At 36.8% G+C, this 20525-nt stretch overlaps 2 protein-coding genes across 3 annotated transcripts; one reads left to right on the top strand and one right to left on the bottom strand.

The window, feature by feature from the left end:
- Nucleotides 1224–11411, top strand: LOC109713972 (homeobox-leucine zipper protein HOX9-like). Of its 2 annotated transcripts, none has more exons than XM_020238305.1 (19): nt 1224–1516; nt 1949–2345; nt 2743–2902; nt 3055–3137; nt 3247–3337; nt 3442–3537; nt 3830–3943; nt 4019–4102; nt 4187–4342; nt 4465–4539; nt 4814–4920; nt 5050–5233; nt 5640–5828; nt 7302–7382; nt 8183–8314; nt 8985–9310; nt 10208–10313; nt 10615–10764; nt 10882–11411. In XM_020238305.1, the coding sequence occupies exons 2-19, from the start codon at nt 2116–2118 to the stop codon at nt 11026–11028; spliced, it is 2511 nt and encodes an 836-aa protein (XP_020093894.1). In that variant the 5' UTR covers nt 1224–1516; nt 1949–2115; the 3' UTR covers nt 11029–11411. The 2 variants fall into 2 exon arrangements, with proteins under 2 accessions (XP_020093894.1, XP_020093893.1); XM_020238304.1 differs by having other exon boundaries at nt 1225–1516; nt 8183–8317.
- Nucleotides 12828–17758, bottom strand: LOC109714590 (double-stranded RNA-binding protein 6-like). The gene is made up of 3 exons (XM_020239289.1): nt 17483–17758; nt 15161–15380; nt 12828–13844 (listed from the first exon to the last, which is right to left on the bottom strand). The coding sequence occupies exons 1-3, from the start codon at nt 17726–17728 to the stop codon at nt 13117–13119; spliced, it is 1194 nt and encodes a 397-aa protein (XP_020094878.1). The 5' UTR covers nt 17729–17758; the 3' UTR covers nt 12828–13116.

The following is a 20525-nucleotide window of genomic DNA, read 5'->3' as shown; positions in this document are numbered from 1 at the left end:
TAACTGCTTAACCTAACCACATATCTATACTTTACGAAAATTCAAAAAATTTTTACTGTTATAATAAACAACCTCTATTGTCAAATCATTACTTTATAAATTAATGGGTTAATTGCATACAACTCTTCAGAAATATATAAAATAATAAATATATTCCTATAAAGTTCAACTTTTCATTTTTATCTCTATAAAAGTCTAGTGATATTCATATATGCCCTCCTGATTTGTTATCGTTAAAGCACGATTTATTTTTTAACAGCAGATAAGTAAAATAATATTTTTACTCTTATAAATATATTTCTCCAAATGTCCATTATGCAAAAATATTCTGCTAAAAAAATATTTTACCCAATAATATAAGAGGAGTAAAACGATAAATTTATCTCATCCACTAACCAGGATTATGTATTTTATTTATGATTAACTATATTTTTATTTTTATAACGAATTCTTACAGCAGTGGTATATTTAAAAACGGTAGAACTTTTGCACGGATAAAGATAAAAAGTTAAATTTTATAAGAATTCTTGATATGTTTATAATTAACTCTATATTAATTGCCGATAAGTTTACTGTAACAAAAAATTACATAAATCAAAATTTTTCTTTACAGAAAAATTAAAGTCCCATAAATTTTAAATCTCATGCGAGCTATTCTCATTCGCATACATGAAGTTCTAACCTAACATATTTTTCAAAATTATTTATTAATTTTGTTTATTTTAATTAAAGGATAAATTTTAAATATCATCGTTATCGTTTCGCACTTTTTACTTTAATAACATATAATTTAACGTATATCAATTTAGTACATGCGGTTTCATTTTTCTATTTTCGTCAGCCCTCTGTTAACTTTTTATTAAATCATATACAAAAAAAACTTTAGATACCCATCTATAGTTTATCGAATATTTACTTTAGTACCTTCAATTTTAATCTCGTCACTAATTACAAAAATAAAAAATAAAAAAAAATCTAAGATACGAAAATAATATATTTAAACTATAGGGTATCAAAATGAAAAAGTATGAAACTACAGGGTGGTATTTGAAAATTTTTCTTAATTAAAAGAGAAAGGCAAATTTCCTACACCATCCGTTACAACTTTATGCAACACCCGTTACGTTTCTAAAACTGGAATTAGCCTCTTTACTCGAGGGCGTTTTCGTAATTTCGTATGCCTTTCTCTCTCTCTCTCTATCCACTGAACCCTCTCTCTCTCTGCCACTACACTGTTCGCTTCTGTTCTTCTCTCTTTAAAGCTGCGTTACCTTTTTCCCCCTCTCCACTTCTCTAAACCCTATAATCGATTTGTGTGTGTGTGTGTGTCTCTCTCTCTCTCTCTCTCTCTCTCTCTCTCCTCGTCTTCGAGGATGGCTAGGGTTTCATCTGCGCCCTCTCCGAGCTCGTCCTCGCAGCCCCGCGAGCGCCCGTGGAGCCTCCTCTGATGGGCGATCGCCCGGGCTCTCTTTCGCCCGAGAGAGCCGTCGAAAGCGCCGTTCTCGCGACGTAGCCGGTAAGATCAGATCAGATAAGATCCTACCCTTCTCTTCTCGATCTCGCCTTCCCCCGTTGATCCGAGCTCGAAAGCTCGGTTCTTGGTCGAATTTGGGTGATTATTTTCCTCTTTGCCCTAAATCTCGTGTAAAGCGGGGGGTTTTTGATCCGATTAGGAGGTTTTTAGAAAGATTAGTGTTTGATTTGGCCGTGGTTAAGCTCCTTTTTTGCGCGGTGGTTTGCTTTGATTAGTTTCTTTTGCGGAGGGGACGAGGAGGGGGGGTTCTGTTAAGGGAGGGAAAAAAGGGGGCCTCTTTTTGGCTTTTTTTAAGCTTGTTTAAGGAAGCTTATTTGAGGCCTTTAAAGCCAGCAACCTGGAATATGGTTCTCTTCTTTCATTGGAATCTTGTGGTCAAGTTATTCTCGTCCTTATTGTCCTAACCCAATGCAGGGTTTTCTTGAGAATCTCGGCATTATAAGGTGAAAAAGGAAAAGGAGGTAAAGAGAAAGGGAACGGAGAGGGGAAGTACTTACTTGGGTGGCTTCTTGTTTTGGGCATTTGCTTTACTTTGTGCGGCTTCTGAATCTGTGGGAGAGTAGAGTGAGGGGACGTGAGCGATGGCCGCGGCGGTGGCGGCACGGGGCGCGAGCGGTGGGGGGTTGGACAAGCAGGCGATGGATGCGGGGAAGTACGTTCGGTATACGCCGGAGCAGGTGGAGGCGCTCGAGAGGGTTTATGCGGAGTGCCCTAAGCCAAGCTCGATACGGCGGCAGCAGCTGATTCGGGAGTGCCCCATCCTATCCAACATCGAGCCCAAGCAGATCAAGGTGTGGTTCCAAAATCGAAGGTAAGAACAGTGAGCTCATGCAGTCTCTGGCGTAATCAATCTTGTGGAAGTAATTTGAGTAAAGATATGATTTTTATCCAACCTGTGGTTTTCTCTCTGGATTTCTAGCATATAGTATTTATTGGTTTTGGTTTTTTTTTTTTTTTTACTGTATAATTTCTTTGCTCCTGTGAAGAGAGCCCAGGAATTTTTATTAGGAAAGCAATGCAAGATGTGAGCTTTCTAAAGTTCTTTACTTTTCCTTTTTCTGATCCTAGATCTTCATTGCATGTATATGGGACTGCATTTAGAATCTATCCAAAATAGCAATTTCTATATGCGGGTTTACTATTTCGTGTATTTCGACACTGCATATGCAGGCATCAGATAATGAACATGGTGTCTTTGTTTTTTCCAGGTGTCGTGATAAGCAGAGGAAGGAGGCTTCTCGGCTTCAGGCCGTTAATCGAAAATTGACTGCGATGAATAAGCTTCTGATGGAGGAGAACGAGCGCCTTCAGAAGCAGGTCTCCCAGCTTGTTCATGAGAATGCTTACATGCGGCAACAGCTACAGAAAGTAAGATTTGTGTTTACATTGGAATTCCTAAGATCTTCTGTGTATTTTATATTTGTCAAGTTCATCTCTGGTCCTCTATGTGAGGACTTATGTTGATGGTGTTCCAGAAAATAAAGTTTTATTGATTTATAATTGTCTCTTTGTGCGTGCAGGCCTCATTGGCCAACGACACAAGCTGTGAATCAGTTGTTACCACTCCTCAGAATTCTCTGAGACATGCAAGTAATCCTGCTGGGTAAGATCATTGCCTCTTTTGTCGCTTTTGTATTGCAAGCTTGAAATTGACGCAGCAACCTTGCTATCTTGCTGTTCTGTTCTTTTAATGCTTTTCTATTTTCTTTTAGACTCCCGTCCATTGCAGAGGAGACCTTGGCAGAGTTCCTCTCAAAGGCTACGGGGACTGCTGTCGATTGGGTCCAGTTGCCTGGGATGAAGGTTGAATAACATCCAATAAGACAGCATTTTTTGCCATCATATAAGTGCTTCAAAGAAGCAGTGATCAATATGTCACTAACTATATGCGTTCTTTTCTTGATCAGCCTGGTCCGGATTCAGTTGGGATTGTTGCTATCTCACATGGTTGCAATGGGGTGGCCGCACGTGCCTGTGGTCTAGTGAATTTAGAGCCAACAAAGGTAAGCTGAAAGTGTGCTAATTTTGGAATCTGAATTGTACATTGCTTGGACTAGTATTAGTTTTACATAGCATATATATGTTTGTTTGATAAATTTGGCATCAAGGTAGATAAAATATCATCGATTATTCATCTTATGCTAGTAAGGTATTGATTATTAGATATGTTTAATGTATTCGTTGCTGTCTTTCTGATGGAAACTAAACTTTTGTTTGATTTGCTGCAGTTTAGGAAGTAAGAGTATTAAGGAGGGCTAACAAGCAACACATGGTTGTTATGGTTTTGTTTTGCAGATTGTGGAGATCTTGAAAGACCGCCCTTCTTGGTTTCGTGATTGTAGGAGTCTGGAAGTCTTTACAATGTTTCCAGCTGGGAATGGGGGAACAATTGAACTAGTATATATGCAGGTAAGAGACAAATTTTTTTTTTTCTTTTTTGTCTGTTTGTTATGGGTTGCATATAATTTTGTTTATTATCTTTAGATGTATGCTCCAACTACATTAGCTCCTGCTCGTGACTTTTGGACTCTCAGATACACAACAAGTTTGGAGGACGGGAGTCTTGTGGTATGCTTAATTGGCAATTTCATGTCTCATTTGTTGGCATTATGAGGTTGTTTTGCTTACCGATGTTGTATATGTCATTTCAAGGTCTGTGAGAGATCGTTGAGTGGTTCAGGTGGTGGCCCTAATGCGGCTTCTGCACACCAGTTTGTGAGAGCTGAAATGCTTCCTAGTGGTTATTTGATTCGCCCATGTGATGGCGGGGGCTCGATTGTCCACATTGTTGACCATCTAGATCTTGAGGTTTCTCTCAAAATAGTGGCACTTCTGTAACTGATTCCTACGATTGCATTATTGTCAATCTTGGTGCTTGAACTTTTCTAATTAGAAAGAGTTTAATTCTTGCTTTAACATTCTTGCTTTAGGCATGGAGCGTTCCTGAAGTGCTACGACCACTTTATGAGTCATCCAGGGTAGTGGCTCAGAAGATGACAACTGCGGTAGGTATTAAATAGCATTTTGCAGTAAATGGGTTTTCTTTTGAATAGAAGTTACATGATACGGAAATAGAAGCTTGTCATGGCGACCGTTCAAATCATTCATTTGTCAAATTTCTCTGCAAAAGACTAATCGACTCTCCATACTCTTGGTTGGTTTGATGCCGGGTAGTAAGGAAATATATATGTTGTCAACCTAACTGAATAAACAACCATTCTCCTGTTAGTCCTCTTTTTTTTTTTTGTGAAGATTCGTTGACTGTTCTTTTCATTCAAGGCACTTCGCTACATCAGACAAGTTGCACTGGAAATGAGTGGTGAAGTAGTTTATGCCTTGGGTAGGCAGCCGGCTGTGCTGCGGACTTTTAGCCAAAGGCTGAGCAGGTGAGCTTGTGCTAATCAGTTATACATATTGTCTCATCTGCTTATTGTTTAACATACAACTGAATTATCATCTTACTTCTACAAGTAGATATGTTTCGAACCAATTCTCCCAATTGTTTTTTTTTCCAGAGGCTTTAATGATGCCATCAATGGATTTAATGATGATGGATGGTCACTTATGGATAGTGATGGTGTGGAAGACATAGTAATTGCTACTAACTCAACCAAGAAAATCAGGACTGATGCGAATTCTGCTAATGCTTTTTCTGTCACCGGAGGTGTTATTTGTGCTAGGGCATCTATGTTGCTCCAGGTAAATCCCAAAGTTTTTCCTCGCAAATAGTTCCTCTATTTTAAACTTATATATCTTATACTTAAAACCTTGTCCAATTTCCTCGTTATCTTTAGATCTTTTTACCTGATTATAGATCTTGTTTGTTGTTACTGCCAAAAGGACAAGCAAATTGCCTTCTTAATAGTACAAAAACAAGAAGATTAATAGTCATTTTTTATCGCAAACTTTCTACTAAAGCAGCTGATGTTGCGTTTTCAGGGGCTTTTTTCCTTTTTTGAAAAAAACTTCTGAAGTGGTCATTTTCGGGGCTTGTGCCATGTGTTTTAGCAGCACAAGTATGGTTTGGCTGCAAATTCTAGTGTTAGTTTGGAAAACCAATTGCTAGTTTCTAATCCTCTATTATTAACTTTCTTTGTCATTTTAGAGTGTGCCACCAGCATTATTGGTGCGATTTTTGAGGGAACACCGGTCCGAGTGGGCTGATTACAATATGGATGCATACTGTGCTGCTACACTTAAGGCCAGCTCATGTTCATTTCCTGCATTGCGGCCAACCAGATTTCCTGGGAGTCAGATCATCATGTCACTTGGTCACACTGTGGAGAATGAGGAGGTATGCATTGCATTTGACTTATGTTTTTGATAAGAAATGTTTGGTGATATGCCATCTGAGGTGACTTTTTGTCTGCACATGTTGATAATAGTGGATATCAAGATAGGTGATGTTGAATTAATTAATTTGTACATGTATAGATAAAAAGATTCTGAAGGGCATTCTTAAAATTATGCATACATATTTCATCCTAGTTTTCGTCCGTACTTAGGGAATTGCATTTGGCATGCTATGACATATGATATTGGTCAATTCCAATGTTTCATGTCTTTCTAATGCTTTAATTTATTTTTTTCAATTGATGGTTGGTGCCCGAGGTTGCAAATTCGAAACCTAGTTGCTTCACATTTCTAGTTGAGTTCATTTCTGAAAAAAAAAAATGAATGAAGCAAGTAGTTTGCTACCTTTCTCTCTCTCTCTCTCAAAAAAAAATAAATCTATCATTTCTTAAGGCCCCGTTTGGTTTGGGGGATAAGCGAGGATAATGAAAGTTATACCCACTATTCTGCCAAACAGGGTGATTTTTTGCCGGGATATTTTATCCCGGTCAAACCTTGCTATTCCCGATTATCCCGTAATAGCTTGAGATTTGCTATTCCACCATTTTGTTGGAATAGTGCTATTCCAATGCTTAATTTCAAACTTAATTAAAATTATAAATTGAATTAAAAATAAATTATATAAATATAATATGTTATTTATTATAATACATTATTTTTATTATAAAATTATTAATTGTATTATATTAATACATATTATTTATATTTAAATATTATAATAAATTTTATAATAAATTATTTTTAAATATTATAATAAATTATTTTTATTAAATTTAAGTTTAAGTAGAATTTTAAAAAAATTTATAAATTTATTATAATAAATTATTTTTATTAATTGTTCCTACCCCTATTCTTATTTTAAAAATTTAAAATTTAAAAATTTAAATTTAAGATTTATAATTTGTAATCTCAAAATTGAAGTTTATAATTTTAAATTCCAAATTTTAAATTTTAAATTTAAATTTTGATATTTTAAATTTTTGAAATTTAAAAGTTGATATTTTATATTTTTCAAATTTAAATTTGATCTTAAATTTAAAGTTTGAAATTTAAAATTTAAAATTTTGAATTTAAAATTTGAGATTTTAAATTTTAAATTTTAATTTCAAAATTTGAAATTTAAAAGTTTATATTTTAAATTCTAAAATATAAATATAAAATATTAAAATTCAAATTCTAATATAAAGAAAGGGATAATATCATTATTTTTTATTTATAACTATCCACTTTAATTCTTATTCCATCTTACCTAACCAAACGCTATTTTTTTTATTCCCAGGAATAACCCAATTTTCATTCAAATGCAAAATTGATCTAATCCCCACTTATACCTTAATTTATACCTTTTTCTAGAATAACCACTTTTTGCTTATCTCCGAACCAAACGATACCTAAGAGTTAAGCTATTGTGCAGATTCTTGAAGTTGTTCGTCTTGAAGACCAGGCTATCACCCAAGATGAAGCTGCTTCACCTAGAGATGTTCATCTGCTACAGGTAATAAATTGTACTTCTATCAACTCAATTCTTGTTGCGTTTCACGGAGTAGTTTTGGAGGGAACTTCTTAATATAAAATCAATTGGTCAAACTCTGAAAACTGTGAGACATGATATTTGTCAATGTTCTTTAATATTTTTAATATTTGTGTTAAGCTGGTGGGCAGTTACTGTGCTTTGATGCCTGTGCTTGACGCATCATTATCACGAAAAGAATAACTAGAAAAATTGAAAGAGAGATATCTGACATACTGTGTTTTAAATTAGAACTGATGAACAGTACATATATGATCGGTATATCATAATGCCTTTTTCTACTTAGTTCTTTTCTCCATGAACTTGGGAGAAAATATGAAATCATCAAGATGTTTCAAATGATCGTCCATTTGAATCAGATCATATTGTTAACTGTTAAACTGGTTCCTCTCTTTATTGAAGCTTTAAGAAGTTTGAGTATATTTGTATTCTATTCAGTGTTGGTCCTGTTAAAAGTGGCTAATTATCCTCATTCGAAACGGTCATTTACTTGCTGTATTAACAGTCTGCGGTGCTATTTGGCCTATTAATTTTTTCATTTGTTTGCAACTTGTTTCTTTGATGATTACAGGCTTTGTGCCTGCATTTGTAAATGGTGGTCAATTCAAAAGCGCTAATGTTATTGGTGTCTCTCCTTGATGCTTTCTGTAATTTGGCATGTTAAAAAAAAAAAAAAATTAAAGACATGAGAACACAGACTCTCATTTATCCTGGGAATTTAATATATTAATCTACTTTTATTTTTGGCGGTTCTTGGTTTTCAGCTTTGCTGTGGAATAGATGAGAATGCAGTTGGATCCTGCTTTCAACTTGTTTTTGCGCCAATTGATGAACATTTTCCTGATGATGCTCCCTTGATATCTTCTGGCTTCCGTGTCATACCACTGGACACAAAAGCAGTTAAGCATTTGCTTCTCGTTCTTTTGTTTTATTTGTTGCTTTGTTTCATTTACTTATGATTTGTTTAATCTATTCATGGTAAAATGCCGTTAACCATATCATATAAAGAAAGGGGGTTGCTGCTAATTAGCTTTGTGGTTCATCTTTTCAATATCGTATTTCAGTCATGTATTGCGGTCAAGTGTAGCGTTGACTCCACAGTATTTTCTACCATACTATTATCAATCTAGTGTTGACAAATAAACTATGAAGTCATTTTGTTTGCAATTCACTACATAAATGCAAGTTCCTTTTGTTGAAAATTGTAGTTTAATATGGCTGATAAAGTTTTGAGTAGTTTCTAGAGTTTGTTTGGAGTTGTATGACATGATTTAGAAGCTGAGGTCAATACTTATTGTGACTGTTCCATAGAACTGTAGAGGTTAAAACATACACGGTATATAAACTTTTGCATAGAAATTTGTCTACACAGCAATTAGATGGTCAAAACATCTTTCCAGGATGAAACAATGGTTGTGTATTCTTCTATGAGTTCACAAACTTTTACAGTGTTATTCTTTGTTACAAAGCGATCCATAATCTCATCTAATGTTACTTATGTCAAAGATCCGTAACAGGGATCTGCATTTTTTTATCGCCTGATAGCGATTGTAATGTGTAATGCAGGATGCTATAACGTCCACCCGTACATTAGATTTAGCATCAAGTCTTGAAGTGGGTAATGCCACGCAACGCACCTCCACTGAGAAATCTCCATGTGACTACAGCCTGCGGTCGGTGCTGACGATTGCGTTTCAGTTCCCGTATGAAATGCACCTCCAAGAGAGCATTGCGGCAACGGCCCGCCAATATGTTCGAAGCATTGTCTCAGCCGTGCAAAGAGTCGCGATGGCTATCGCTCCATCACGGCCTGGCTCAGACGTTGGTCAGAAGCTACTTCCGGGATCTCCTGAAGCCTCCACCCTCGCTCATTGGATTTGCCAGAGCTACCAGTAAGTCCACCAGACTCTGCCTTATTGTGAATGCCGAATAATCTTGAACTTAATGACAGATCACAGAAATTTATTACTAGCTTGTACGATGAGGGATGCTCATTGAAAAACCAATAAGTTAGAGAGTTGCCATCAAAATGACTTGTAGAGGGTGCAGGGTCCATGTGCCTTTTCATCTACAATTCTTTGTTGGTTCATTATTCATAAAGAGCATGACTAGGGATGCAAACGGATCCGGGTTAGTGGAGCTCCCGCCCCGATCCGCCCCAACGGGGCAGTAAATGGGAGAAAATAAACGGATTCGGGGCAGGAAACGGGACAAGTTTTACGATCCGAGACGGATTCGGGGCAGGAAACGGGAAAAATTTTGACCCGCCCCGAATCCGCCCCGCCATGATCCGCCCCGAATCCGCCCCGCCCCGATAAGAAATGGAGCGGGAGGTGGGGAAACTCTCCCGCCCCGTTTGCATCCCTAAGCATGACTGGGGTGTCAATTAGCTGGTGCTGCTTGGACTAGAGCTTGTCCCAAAGTTTAGCCTGAAGTACAAGCCTTGGGATCGAGCCTGAGCAATTCATACTTGACTGTTGTGGGCTATGTGAAGGATTGAGCCAGAGCAATTCATTCTTGACCGTGGGCTATGTTAATCTTTTACGCTGTGCATGCGTGGGCTTTGGCCCTCATGTTTTCGACAGAATATTCTGTCGGGAGGCAGCCTTAGCTCCGCAAGGCCTTGCGAAATCCATGAGCTGCCAATGAAAGAATGACGACTGTTCAAAATACAGATGTAAAAAGAATATGAGACTCTCGATACTTTCTAATGCCCCTACTATGTAATACTACGGCTAGCTTTTCTTTTCTTATTCATTGCGCAAGTTGAATATGTTTAACGTTTGCAGTTATCACCTGGGTCTGGAGCTGCTGAGGTGTTCTGATGAAGCGGGGGACTCTTTGTTGAACATGTTGTGGCATCATCAAGATGCCATTTTGTGCTGCTCATTCAAGGTATGGCTCAAGATGTCGTGAATTTCTTGCAGTTTACTCTCCACATCTTTCGTCTTAGCCACCATGTCTGTGTGACTCAGTTATTTATCTACACACACACACACACAGTCTCTCTCTCTCACACTCTCTCTCTCTCTCTCTCTCTCATCTTGTGCGTTTCCCCGGTTCTCTTTTTAGAGGAAAATATGCTATGCTATTATATGATCTTAATATTGTGATAATTCTTTACTGCACACGACAATTACTGTTCCTATTACGGCTTTTGATATTTAATAAATGCTTTTCTTTCTCTTTCTTCCAGGTACAACCAGTCTTCAGTTTTGCAAACCAGGCTGGATTAGACATGTTAGAAACATCCCTGGTTGCGCTACAAGACATCTCTTTGGATAAAATTTTTGATGAACCCGAAAGGAAAGCGCTGTACGCAGAGTTTGCAAAGTTGATGGAACAGGTACTCGCGGCTTCCTTTTACGTCGCCTCAAACCCATTGGTGTTCGCATACGATTTGTGCCTTCACATTGTTTTTGGATATCCTGCATTTTCTTATTTGTTCAATTTCTTATCGCAGGGCTATGTTTACCTTCCAGCTGGAGTTTGCTTGTCGGGAATGGGCCGCCATGTCTCCTACGAGCAAGCTATTGCTTGGAAAGTTCTCAGCGAAGATAACAACGTCCATTGCCTCGCCTTCTGTTTCGTCAACTGGTCCTTCGTGTGAGAGCCTATTTATCGCACCCCAAAGCTGTTCTCGGATAAGCGAAGCCGTTTTTGTGTGTATGAAACAAGAAATCCCTCGTCCCAGTGCTGAACTCGTATTTAGTTTGATCTTAGCTTTTGCTCGTCGGGGTTGAGAGCGACAAAACGGTGCTCAATCCAGTTCTTGTTAGCAATCTTGGTAGTATGTTTTGTGAAAGCAAGAGTTAATTTTGGAGATGTTACTTGTCCTTCATGAGTTGACCATGTATATTATTTATGAAAGTTATATAGAACACTTGATTCAGCAGCCCCTTTCCCTCTCGCAGGCTAAGCTAACCAGTGCTGGGAAAGTTGTTCTACACAAAGTAATATTATAGAGAAGGATTTGATTCTTATGTTTTCGCACTTCACGAGTGTTTTTTGTGGTATGGTTCAGGGGATTGTAACTGTTCTTTTAATAGTTGTTCCTTTTGTTTAAGTTAGAAAATTTCAATTGTTGATTTTATCAGCTAGATGTTTCAATTTATTAACCTTCTTTTTTCTATTATAAAGGACCGAAGTGAATAATAGCACAACCCGTGAGTGACAGCAAACGAAGCCATGGATCTCGCTTTGGCTTCGCTTGTTTTTGTCTATTTGCTTGTCTTATGTCTATCAAATAATTCAAATTATTATACGAAATTGTTGTTGCTTTTATTTTTACTAATATAGTGATTCGGGGGATTTAATTTGGATGGCTAATACAATACATGAGAAGAGTTCTTTAATTTAGATGTGGAATGGTAACTACAAAGAGATTAAGGGCATGTTTTTTCCCTCACAAGTAGAGTGTAGTGGTTTTTTACCGAAAATGTTCACTTCCTTTATTTGGTTTATCATAACTTCACCTTCTGTTGAATTTCAAACCCCTAAAATAGCATAATTGGCTTTGGCCCACTTCACTTTCACTTTTCCTCTCTATTTTACAAGTTGGAAGTTAGAGATCAAATTCGGACACCAGAGGTTGAAGATTACCATATATAACGCAAAATTTCTCCTCCAATTCTTTCTAGTCGAGCTTCTCGATCTGTTATTATACCTCGAGGAGTAGAAAGAATTGCAATTTCCGTTCCACCTAAAATCTTAAGAATTCGTTGATAGTTGGAGTAAATTCGTAAGCCGGGTCGACTGTTACGCTTTAAAATGGTTCTAATTTTATATATTTCTTTTTTGGTTTTTCTATATCGCAGAGTTGAAACCAAAAAATATTTATTACTTTCCCGATGTTTTCGAATCAGTAATGATAAATAAAATAAAAAAGATAATAAAATATTAATTCATCTCATGCCTCCAGTCTTTTAAGGTATTTATTTTCTGCCAAATATACAACAAAAGTAGAGGGACTTCAGTCCCATAGCTATACAAACAATGGAAGAAAAATGATTTCCATTTAAGCTCTAGTTCACCCCAAATTCAAGTATGCTTTGATCTGAACTTTACCTTCAACTAAACAAACATGCCCTTGTAAGCACAAGTTAAAAAAATTGTAGAACTAGCAAGTGGGCAAAGCATTGTTTTTTTTTTTTTTTTAACTTGAAATGTCCTTGGCCACCTTGCCAACTACCATAACTGCTCTTTAGCCCCAACAGACCCCAATGAAACAAGCCAATAGCTTAACTTAGATTAGAAAAGAAATGATATCAGACTCTACCTGTGCTTAGTCTACTAGTGGGCATGGCAGAGGGGGTACCATATCAGCAGCTATCTCTCATAACTACAATTGTTCCTCCACTAAGAACACAGCACAAAATGGGACTTCTTTCTCACTTGAAACCCAAGATAGTAGAATGAACTCAAGAGGAGGATTAAATAGTTATTCCCCCGCAAACATCGACTACCCTTAGTAGTAGCGCGGAAAAAAGGAGAGTGGAGCTACAAAGGACTAGCATCATATGGGCAAATGATCTGCTGTTTCTGAGATTTTGCTTCTGAAAAGCTAAGAAGTTCATATTACAATGTAGCCTGCCCAAAAACCCTAAACTGCTATTTAGAAGAACTACAAAATGAAAGAGACTAGAAGCATAGACAACAGCGAAAGAGCAATGTAAACAAAAAAAGGGAAAGACCATACTCACTTGATCTCAAGTTGCTTCAACCCCTCTACTACTATACTTTTGTCGGGACTTTTCGCAACAGTGTCTGCACTACAGTTGGCGTTTCCGTCGGTCTCCTTCAGAGGAGGGGCGGCGGAGGCAGCCGGCAGCACTTCCTTAACTGGTGCACGGACATCCTTTACCTGAACAGGAATGACAGAACTCATGGCCGATACGGGAGGCCTAGCGGCAAACACTGGAACAGCAGGCCTGATACGAACAGGTGACGCCATCCGAATTGGCGGGCGGCCCATAATGGCCACTGGCGGTGGCGGAAGAGGCGGAGCTGAGAACACCGGCACAGCTGTCCTTATTGTCACCGGCGGAGCCATTCCATGGCAAGTCATCCCCAACTGCCTAATAGGAACATAAGGTGCAGCTCCGGCAGCAGGGAACTTGTGCGGTAATGTACTATTATCTGGTATAAAACCAGGGGAAACAGGTCGGGCTCTCGGATTAGATTTCGGTCGGATCAGCGGGAGAATTTTTGAGCACAAGGAGGGTTGAGGTTGAATTGCTGGAGGTCTTCTATGATTATCTGGGATTTGTGGGAACTTCTTGGGGAATGGTGAGATGTGAGGGTTATGGGCGGCCATCGCCATCTTTTCCTTGAGCCGATAGTTGAGTAGCGCACGGGCTATCTTGATCTGCTCCTGCTCGTCGTTGTTCTCCAGTTCAGATGATGAGCTCGCTGCTTGCTGTGCCACTGTTGAATGAAGAAAGAATGGTTTAGCCATATTTCAAAATGATTTAAAGCAGAACAAAGGGGCAAAAAAAGGTCTAAATTACGAAAAGTTTATGATAAGTTATGAAGGATCAGTTTTGAGCTACTTTACATGGAAGAGGAAAAGCAATTCACAAACTTTAACAGCAGATTGCACCGCATAATTCGATGATTCCATAAATTTTAAAAAAATAAATATTGCACTTAGTTTGTTAATTGAAACCCTACTGAAGCGAGTGTACGAGATCATGCTAATCAGTGGGAAATATTATAAACACGAAGCTACTTCACTAAGCGATCTGCAGAGCATTAGCGCTATTCCATACACCAAGGCAGAGTGTTACATTAGGGAAGTGCTTAGGATCAAGTACAAACTGAAAGACGAGAAATGATTCAGAAGTTTGTATAATTGCCCAATACGAATGTGTTGGAATAAAAGAAAGCACACACATTTAGCAATGTGGCAGCCTACATATTCTAGACTGTTGTGCACAGAGGTCGTACAAAAAAAAAAAAAAAAATAGGTAGCACGCTACTCGTGTCATTCATTGAAAAGATGAACTAAGCTACAGGGTTGAGGCAACATAGGCCTCGGAGAGGTCGAAAAAAAAAAAAAAAAAAAAAAAATCATAGTGGAAGCAAATCCTACAAATACTTGAATCTTTTCTCTTCTAGGGCTGAAATAAAAAATCAGAAACATGAAAATGACATGAAAAAAGAAACGCTGGAACCAAAAATGACATGACAAAAGCATATCATTTCATACAGATATCAGGCAAATAGATTTGTACGTGCAATGACTAAAGACATAACTGACATGTATGCATAGTTGTGCTTTGAATATCACGCTCAAAAGACAGATATTTAATAAAATAGTGCCGCAATAAAGAAAGAACTGCATATTAATTGCAGCTGCTTGTTGTAAGTAGATTTGTTCACAATGACTAGGACACTTGATTATGAACTTACATCTTTAAAGATCCATTTCTAACAAAAATACAATGTATTAAGCCAAAATTTTAAAAATTTAAAGAGAGTATACAGCTAACAACTTTGGGCTCGATACGAATTTCGACATGCAATTAGCATTTCACATAAAACATGTCTCTGGTGTCAAACTGATAATTCTTTAGCATATATTAATAACAGAAAAAGAAATCAGATGTGGAAACTATTAAAAAGATGAACTCACAATTTTACAAACAATGCATAAAAAAAAAAACTTTTCTATTTTTCTCTTAGATAACGTGAGTATCACTGTATAATATGTGCAATCTACTAGAAGGATATGGGCTTACATTGTTTTAATGAAGACCATGCGGCCATGGCGGCATTCTTCTCTGCTTGCTTCTTATTCTTTGCCGGTTCACCGGTAAAAGTGATTCCTGCTAGCTCCACCGTGCATGTGAATACAGGAAGGTGACCAAGGCCAGAGCGTACAGTTGTGTACGATGGCAATGGAGCTCCAACTCTTTGGGCTACTTCCTGTAGCAGATTCTTGTAGACCCCTGTTTCATCCTGTTTAAGAAGAATACTGGCATTACTGAGTGAATGTAGAAGAAAAAACTCAAAATGTGGAAGACGCATGATTACATAAAGAACAATTCATAAGTACGAACTTGTGCTCAAATTGGCAATTGAAAACTTGAGGGAATAGCAAGCAATCGGAATTCAAGAGGAAAAGGAATTTGTTTCAAATTCAAGTTTGGTAACTAAAAATATTTCATCTTTCATGAATGAAAAGAACAATTGGTTTATAGTGAGACGAATTAGTGCAAGCAATGGAAACCAAGCGTGGAGAAAACTAGTTGACAAAATTAACCACGCCTAATTTTCGATTTCATAAGAAATTCACTTGTCCAGAATATGCGGCACCCTGTGAGAAGAAGATTTATTTAATCCACACTAAATTCAATAACCTTGCGTAGTTTTGATGAATCACCATATAATCCTCGACATTCTTAAAGAAAAATTCGTTCTAAGCAGTCAACATCAATGCTAGACAGAGAAGTTAACATCCATTTCGCTCGATTATTACTAACAACAACTTTCCCGTCAAATTACAAATTAAACTATCATTCAGTTCCGCCAAATCTTAATAATACCAATCACCAAAATGAAAACCATTTATGCTGGAAAAAAAAATGAAAGGAAATGGAAACAGGTTCAACTGTGGATAATGTTGCTGACTAAAAATCAGCTCCTCTGCGCCAACCTCTCCACTAAATAATAAGAGATTGGGCCCTACATGTCTTGACTCATTTGGTGCGGTTAGGTGAGTGCTCCGAATTCAATTCAAACCCACCCACCCATGTTGTCACCATTAAAATCCCATCCCGAGTCAGCTCAAATTTAATTAAAATTTACATTAGTCACTCACCCCCCATTTAAAGTTTGACGCCGCCCAAAGAAGCACTCAACCAATTTAATTAATTAAAATTAGGTAAAAAATGTACAGAGGACCCATCAACTTTCTTTTCTTTTTTTTTTCTCTATTAAACTTTTTTTTTTTAAGAATTTAAGTAATTTTAGTCCAAACAAAAAAAAAAAAGTTGGGACTTTTATCAAATACATAGCTGATTTCACCGAATTTAATGCCTTTAATCACATTTTAGCAAATAAAACTTGACCAATAAACAGCTAATATCTTATTCAATCATTACATTGATAAAACTCTTTAACTTAACAAGGTTTAAAAACTCAAACAAACAAATAAATTTACAAGCAATCAAGGATTTTCTCAACAAAAATTCCTCTCCTTTTTCACCTAATTAGAATAATAATAATGGGTTCCTCATGTGGCGCACACGGTTTCACACAGATTGGGACAAAAGGCCCTTTATTTTTTCTAGGGTTTCACACGATTACCTAAAATATTGTTAATTTTTTTATAATTAATAATAATTACCCAGAGATGTTACTAACGGGTCGGAGACGGAACCCTAGCGGAAAACAACGTCGCGGGTGTATCCGAACCACAAAACGACGTCTTCGGCGAGTATTTAATCAACGCAATAAAAGCACGAAGTTAATGCACGGAGACCCAAACTTTTTTTTTAAAAAAAATAAAATAAAATAAAAAATAATAATTATTGAAAAAGAGGAGCAAAAAGTACTAAATAAATTTAATTAATGATAATAATAAATGATTAAAATAAAATAAAAGGACGAGTTCCCTTCCTCCACGCACCGTCGCCGTTCCGACGAAGCTCGACATTAATTAATTATTAAGATTAAGATAATAATAATATGATGATAACAAATTGTAAATTTTTTTAAAAAAAAATTTAGAAATCGAAGCCCCTTTTTTTTTGTAGCATTAATTCGATTTTTCCCCGAAAAAATAAGAGAAATCAAGTAATTATTCAGTAAAAATCGGGCGAAATTTTGGGGGAAAATGAAATAAAACGGCCCGAAAAAATCCGATTTCATCAAAATTTTCATCTAATTTTAAACTCCGAAGAGCGGATTCGAATCTACGAAGCCATCCGATCGAACAAATTCGTTCGAAATCCAAAAAAGAGAGAGAGAGAGGGGGTGGAAAAGGAGGCGGTTTCCCATTTTCCTGATCATTTTTCATCGAAAAGAAGGGGGGGAAATGGGGGGAGAAGGGAAGGTACCAGGATTCGAGCGGCGAGGGAGTGGGAGGGGCCGCGGTGGGAGAGGGCGCAGAGGGCGACCTCGGCGGCGGAGTGCTCGGCCTGGCGCAGGGTGGTGCAGAAGCTGGGGCTCTCGAACACCTCGCCGTTGAAGTTCACGGTGGCCTTGAAGCGCGGCGCGTGGTCGGGGCCCTCCCGGATGCAGGTGTACGACGGCAGGTTGAAGCAGCTCCGCTGCGCCAGCTCCTGCAGCTGGTTCTTGTACATCTCTTCCCCCCCCCGCTCCCCTCCCCCACCCCCCCTCCCTCCCTCCCCAAAACCCTAACCCTAACCCTAACCCTAAAACCCACCTCCCCCGACTCCCGATCCCGATCACCCGAAACCCACCCCCAACCCTAGATTCTACGAATGCGGGCCGATCCGCCGCGCGGGGGGCGAGATCCGGCCCCCGGCCGCCGTCTCCCTCGGCGGCGCCGTCCCCGTACTGTTGCCCGCTCCGCCGCGATCCGCGGCCACGTCTCCGACGGGCGATCTGCGCCGGGGTTTCGGCCGCTCCTTCTCCTCGCAAGGTTTTCCTAGGGTTTTCGCGTCCTCCTTTCTCTCTCTCTCTCTCTCTCAATCTTTGTGCGTGTTTCAGAGAAAAAAAAAAAAAAAACAGAGAAAGAGAAAGAGAAAGAGAGAGATCTATAAAAGAGAAAGAGAGAGAGAAAGAAACGGAGGTGGAAAAGTTTAAACAGTGTTGGGGTTGCTTTTAATTTCTCATCACTCTCTCTCTCTCTCTCCTTTTCTTTTATTTATTATTAATGCCATTGTCTTTGTTACTTCAAAACTACAAATTTATTTTTTTAAAAAAATTAAAAACAGTAATTTTTTATAAAATTAGAAGAAAATTACAGAAATTTTTTTTTTAAGACTACATTTTTGAGAATTAGATGTTGAAAAGTGTTTTGTAAAAGTTTAATTATATTACATTGTTGTACTACTTTAAAAAATATATTACTTGGCTATTTTTTTTATTTTTATACTATAATAATAATTAATTAATATATAATTTTAGATGAAAGTTAGTAGTAACTGTTAAAAATAGTTGTGAGAAATAGTAGATGGTTTTAATACATAAAGCAATAAAAAATTTAAAAATAATTTGATAGAAAATTTTAATTAATCTATTTCCAAGAGTCTTTTTTATTTTTTATTTTTTTACTATGTAACGTAATCCACTCCTTTACGAATTTGTTAAATTTCATCTAAAATAATTAATTTATTAACATTAATATAGAAAGTGACGAGAAAAAAGTAATTTAGTAATACATGCGAGTTAAAAAAAAAAAGTATAAAATAGAAAATTAAATTAAATCTAATATAATAGTCTCTGTGAAAAATAAGTATAATGTTGTAGCAAATAAAACTAGTATGTAATTAATTTTCTCAAAAACCTATGGTTGACTTTTAATTCTTATAATAATTAGATATTGTAATCATTTTTGAACAATAGAGGAGAAAAAATATATAATTTTTATTCTAAATTTTTATAAGATTGTATCGCACATTACGCATCAAAACGACTGTATAATTAATAAATTCGATAAAAATTTGAAAAAAATTAATTATCAAAATTAAAATTTGAGAGGTCAATTTGTGCAAGTACTAAAGCTTGATGCATCATCATTTGTCCATTTTTATTTATTTTTTTGCCCCAACAAAAAGAAGTTTTTTAATAAGTAACCAGTGCACAATTCACACTAGTACTGGGTAACACTAATCACTGTTCAGCTTTTTAGCATGCAAGAGGTCCCCTCTCTCTCTCTCTCTCTCTCTCTCTCTCTCTCTCTCTCTCTACACTGATTACACCTACCATTAATACCAAATTAATTACATTTTTCCACATTAAATGAAATGTTCTACCATTGAATTTTAAAATACAATAAATTTAAGAAAAACAAAATTCAATTACTGACCCGTATGGTTTAATAGTATATTTTTACTTTGTCATTCTGTAATTTCAGTAACATTTGGGCATGTTTGTTTTGGTGTAAGTGGAGTGATGGAACTCAAGTTCCATCACTTCCGTTATTTATTTTGGTGTAAGTGAAAAATATAATGTAACTCAAGTTACGTTAGACCTCCACTTCACCTACTCTCGACTTTCTTTTCTAAAGTGTCGAACTCGACTTCCATCATACTGAACCTCTTATAAAATATTTATTAAACAGTAAAACCTAAACTCTACTTTCCTTATAATAGATTAGAATTACCTTATTTTTAATAAATTAGGATTATCTTTAAATAATAATAAAAAAATTTAATTATATAATAAGTTAAATTTTATAGCAGTAAATTTACTATTATATTTAGGAGATAATGGAATCCACTTACTTACATCAAAACAAACAACGAAACTTACAAAACTAATTTCACCAGCACCAAGTTACATCAAAACAAACAGAAAAAGTAATTGAATTTAACTTTCAGGCTATACGAGTTACGTCAAAACAAACAACCAAAAAATAATCACACTTCAGAAAAACTCAAACACCACTGCACTTGACTTACGTTGAATCTACAGATTCGTCAATCTAAACGGACCCTATTGTGCATGAATTTCTAAATTTTGATTTTGATTTCTCGTGTTAGTTTTTATCTTACTCCTAATGGATGATTAGAATGTGGCTGCTAAACACACTAGGATCTAAAACCAAGATTATAATATTTTACAAACTAATATATATATATATATATATATATATATGACGGTATTTAATTGGTGGAAAAATATAAATGACGGGAGGATACACATTACTAATGTCTATATAGAGGTGATAAATTGGATAATATCTGCAGAATACTTACGCTTGCAAATCAAGTAGGGCTCCTAATCATATTTGGTTCGAGATAGTTACAACGTAGTTAAGTTTGGCTCAGATGAAAAGCGCATGGCGCAACACTTTTGTTGTTCGTGGGTTGAGATTGCAATTAACCTAAATTTATGCTTTATTTGTTTGAGTTTTAGTGGAATGAGATGCATAATTGAGATTGCCCTAATTGTTACTAGTCATATAGCTAA

Source organism: Ananas comosus, linkage group 8, assembly GCF_001540865.1.
Source record: "Ananas comosus cultivar F153 linkage group 8, ASM154086v1, whole genome shotgun sequence".
Taxonomy (NCBI): domain Eukaryota; kingdom Viridiplantae; phylum Streptophyta; class Magnoliopsida; order Poales; family Bromeliaceae; genus Ananas; species Ananas comosus.
The sequence above is the reverse complement of the archived record's forward strand: the minus strand, read 5'-3'. Positions and strand labels throughout refer to the sequence as shown.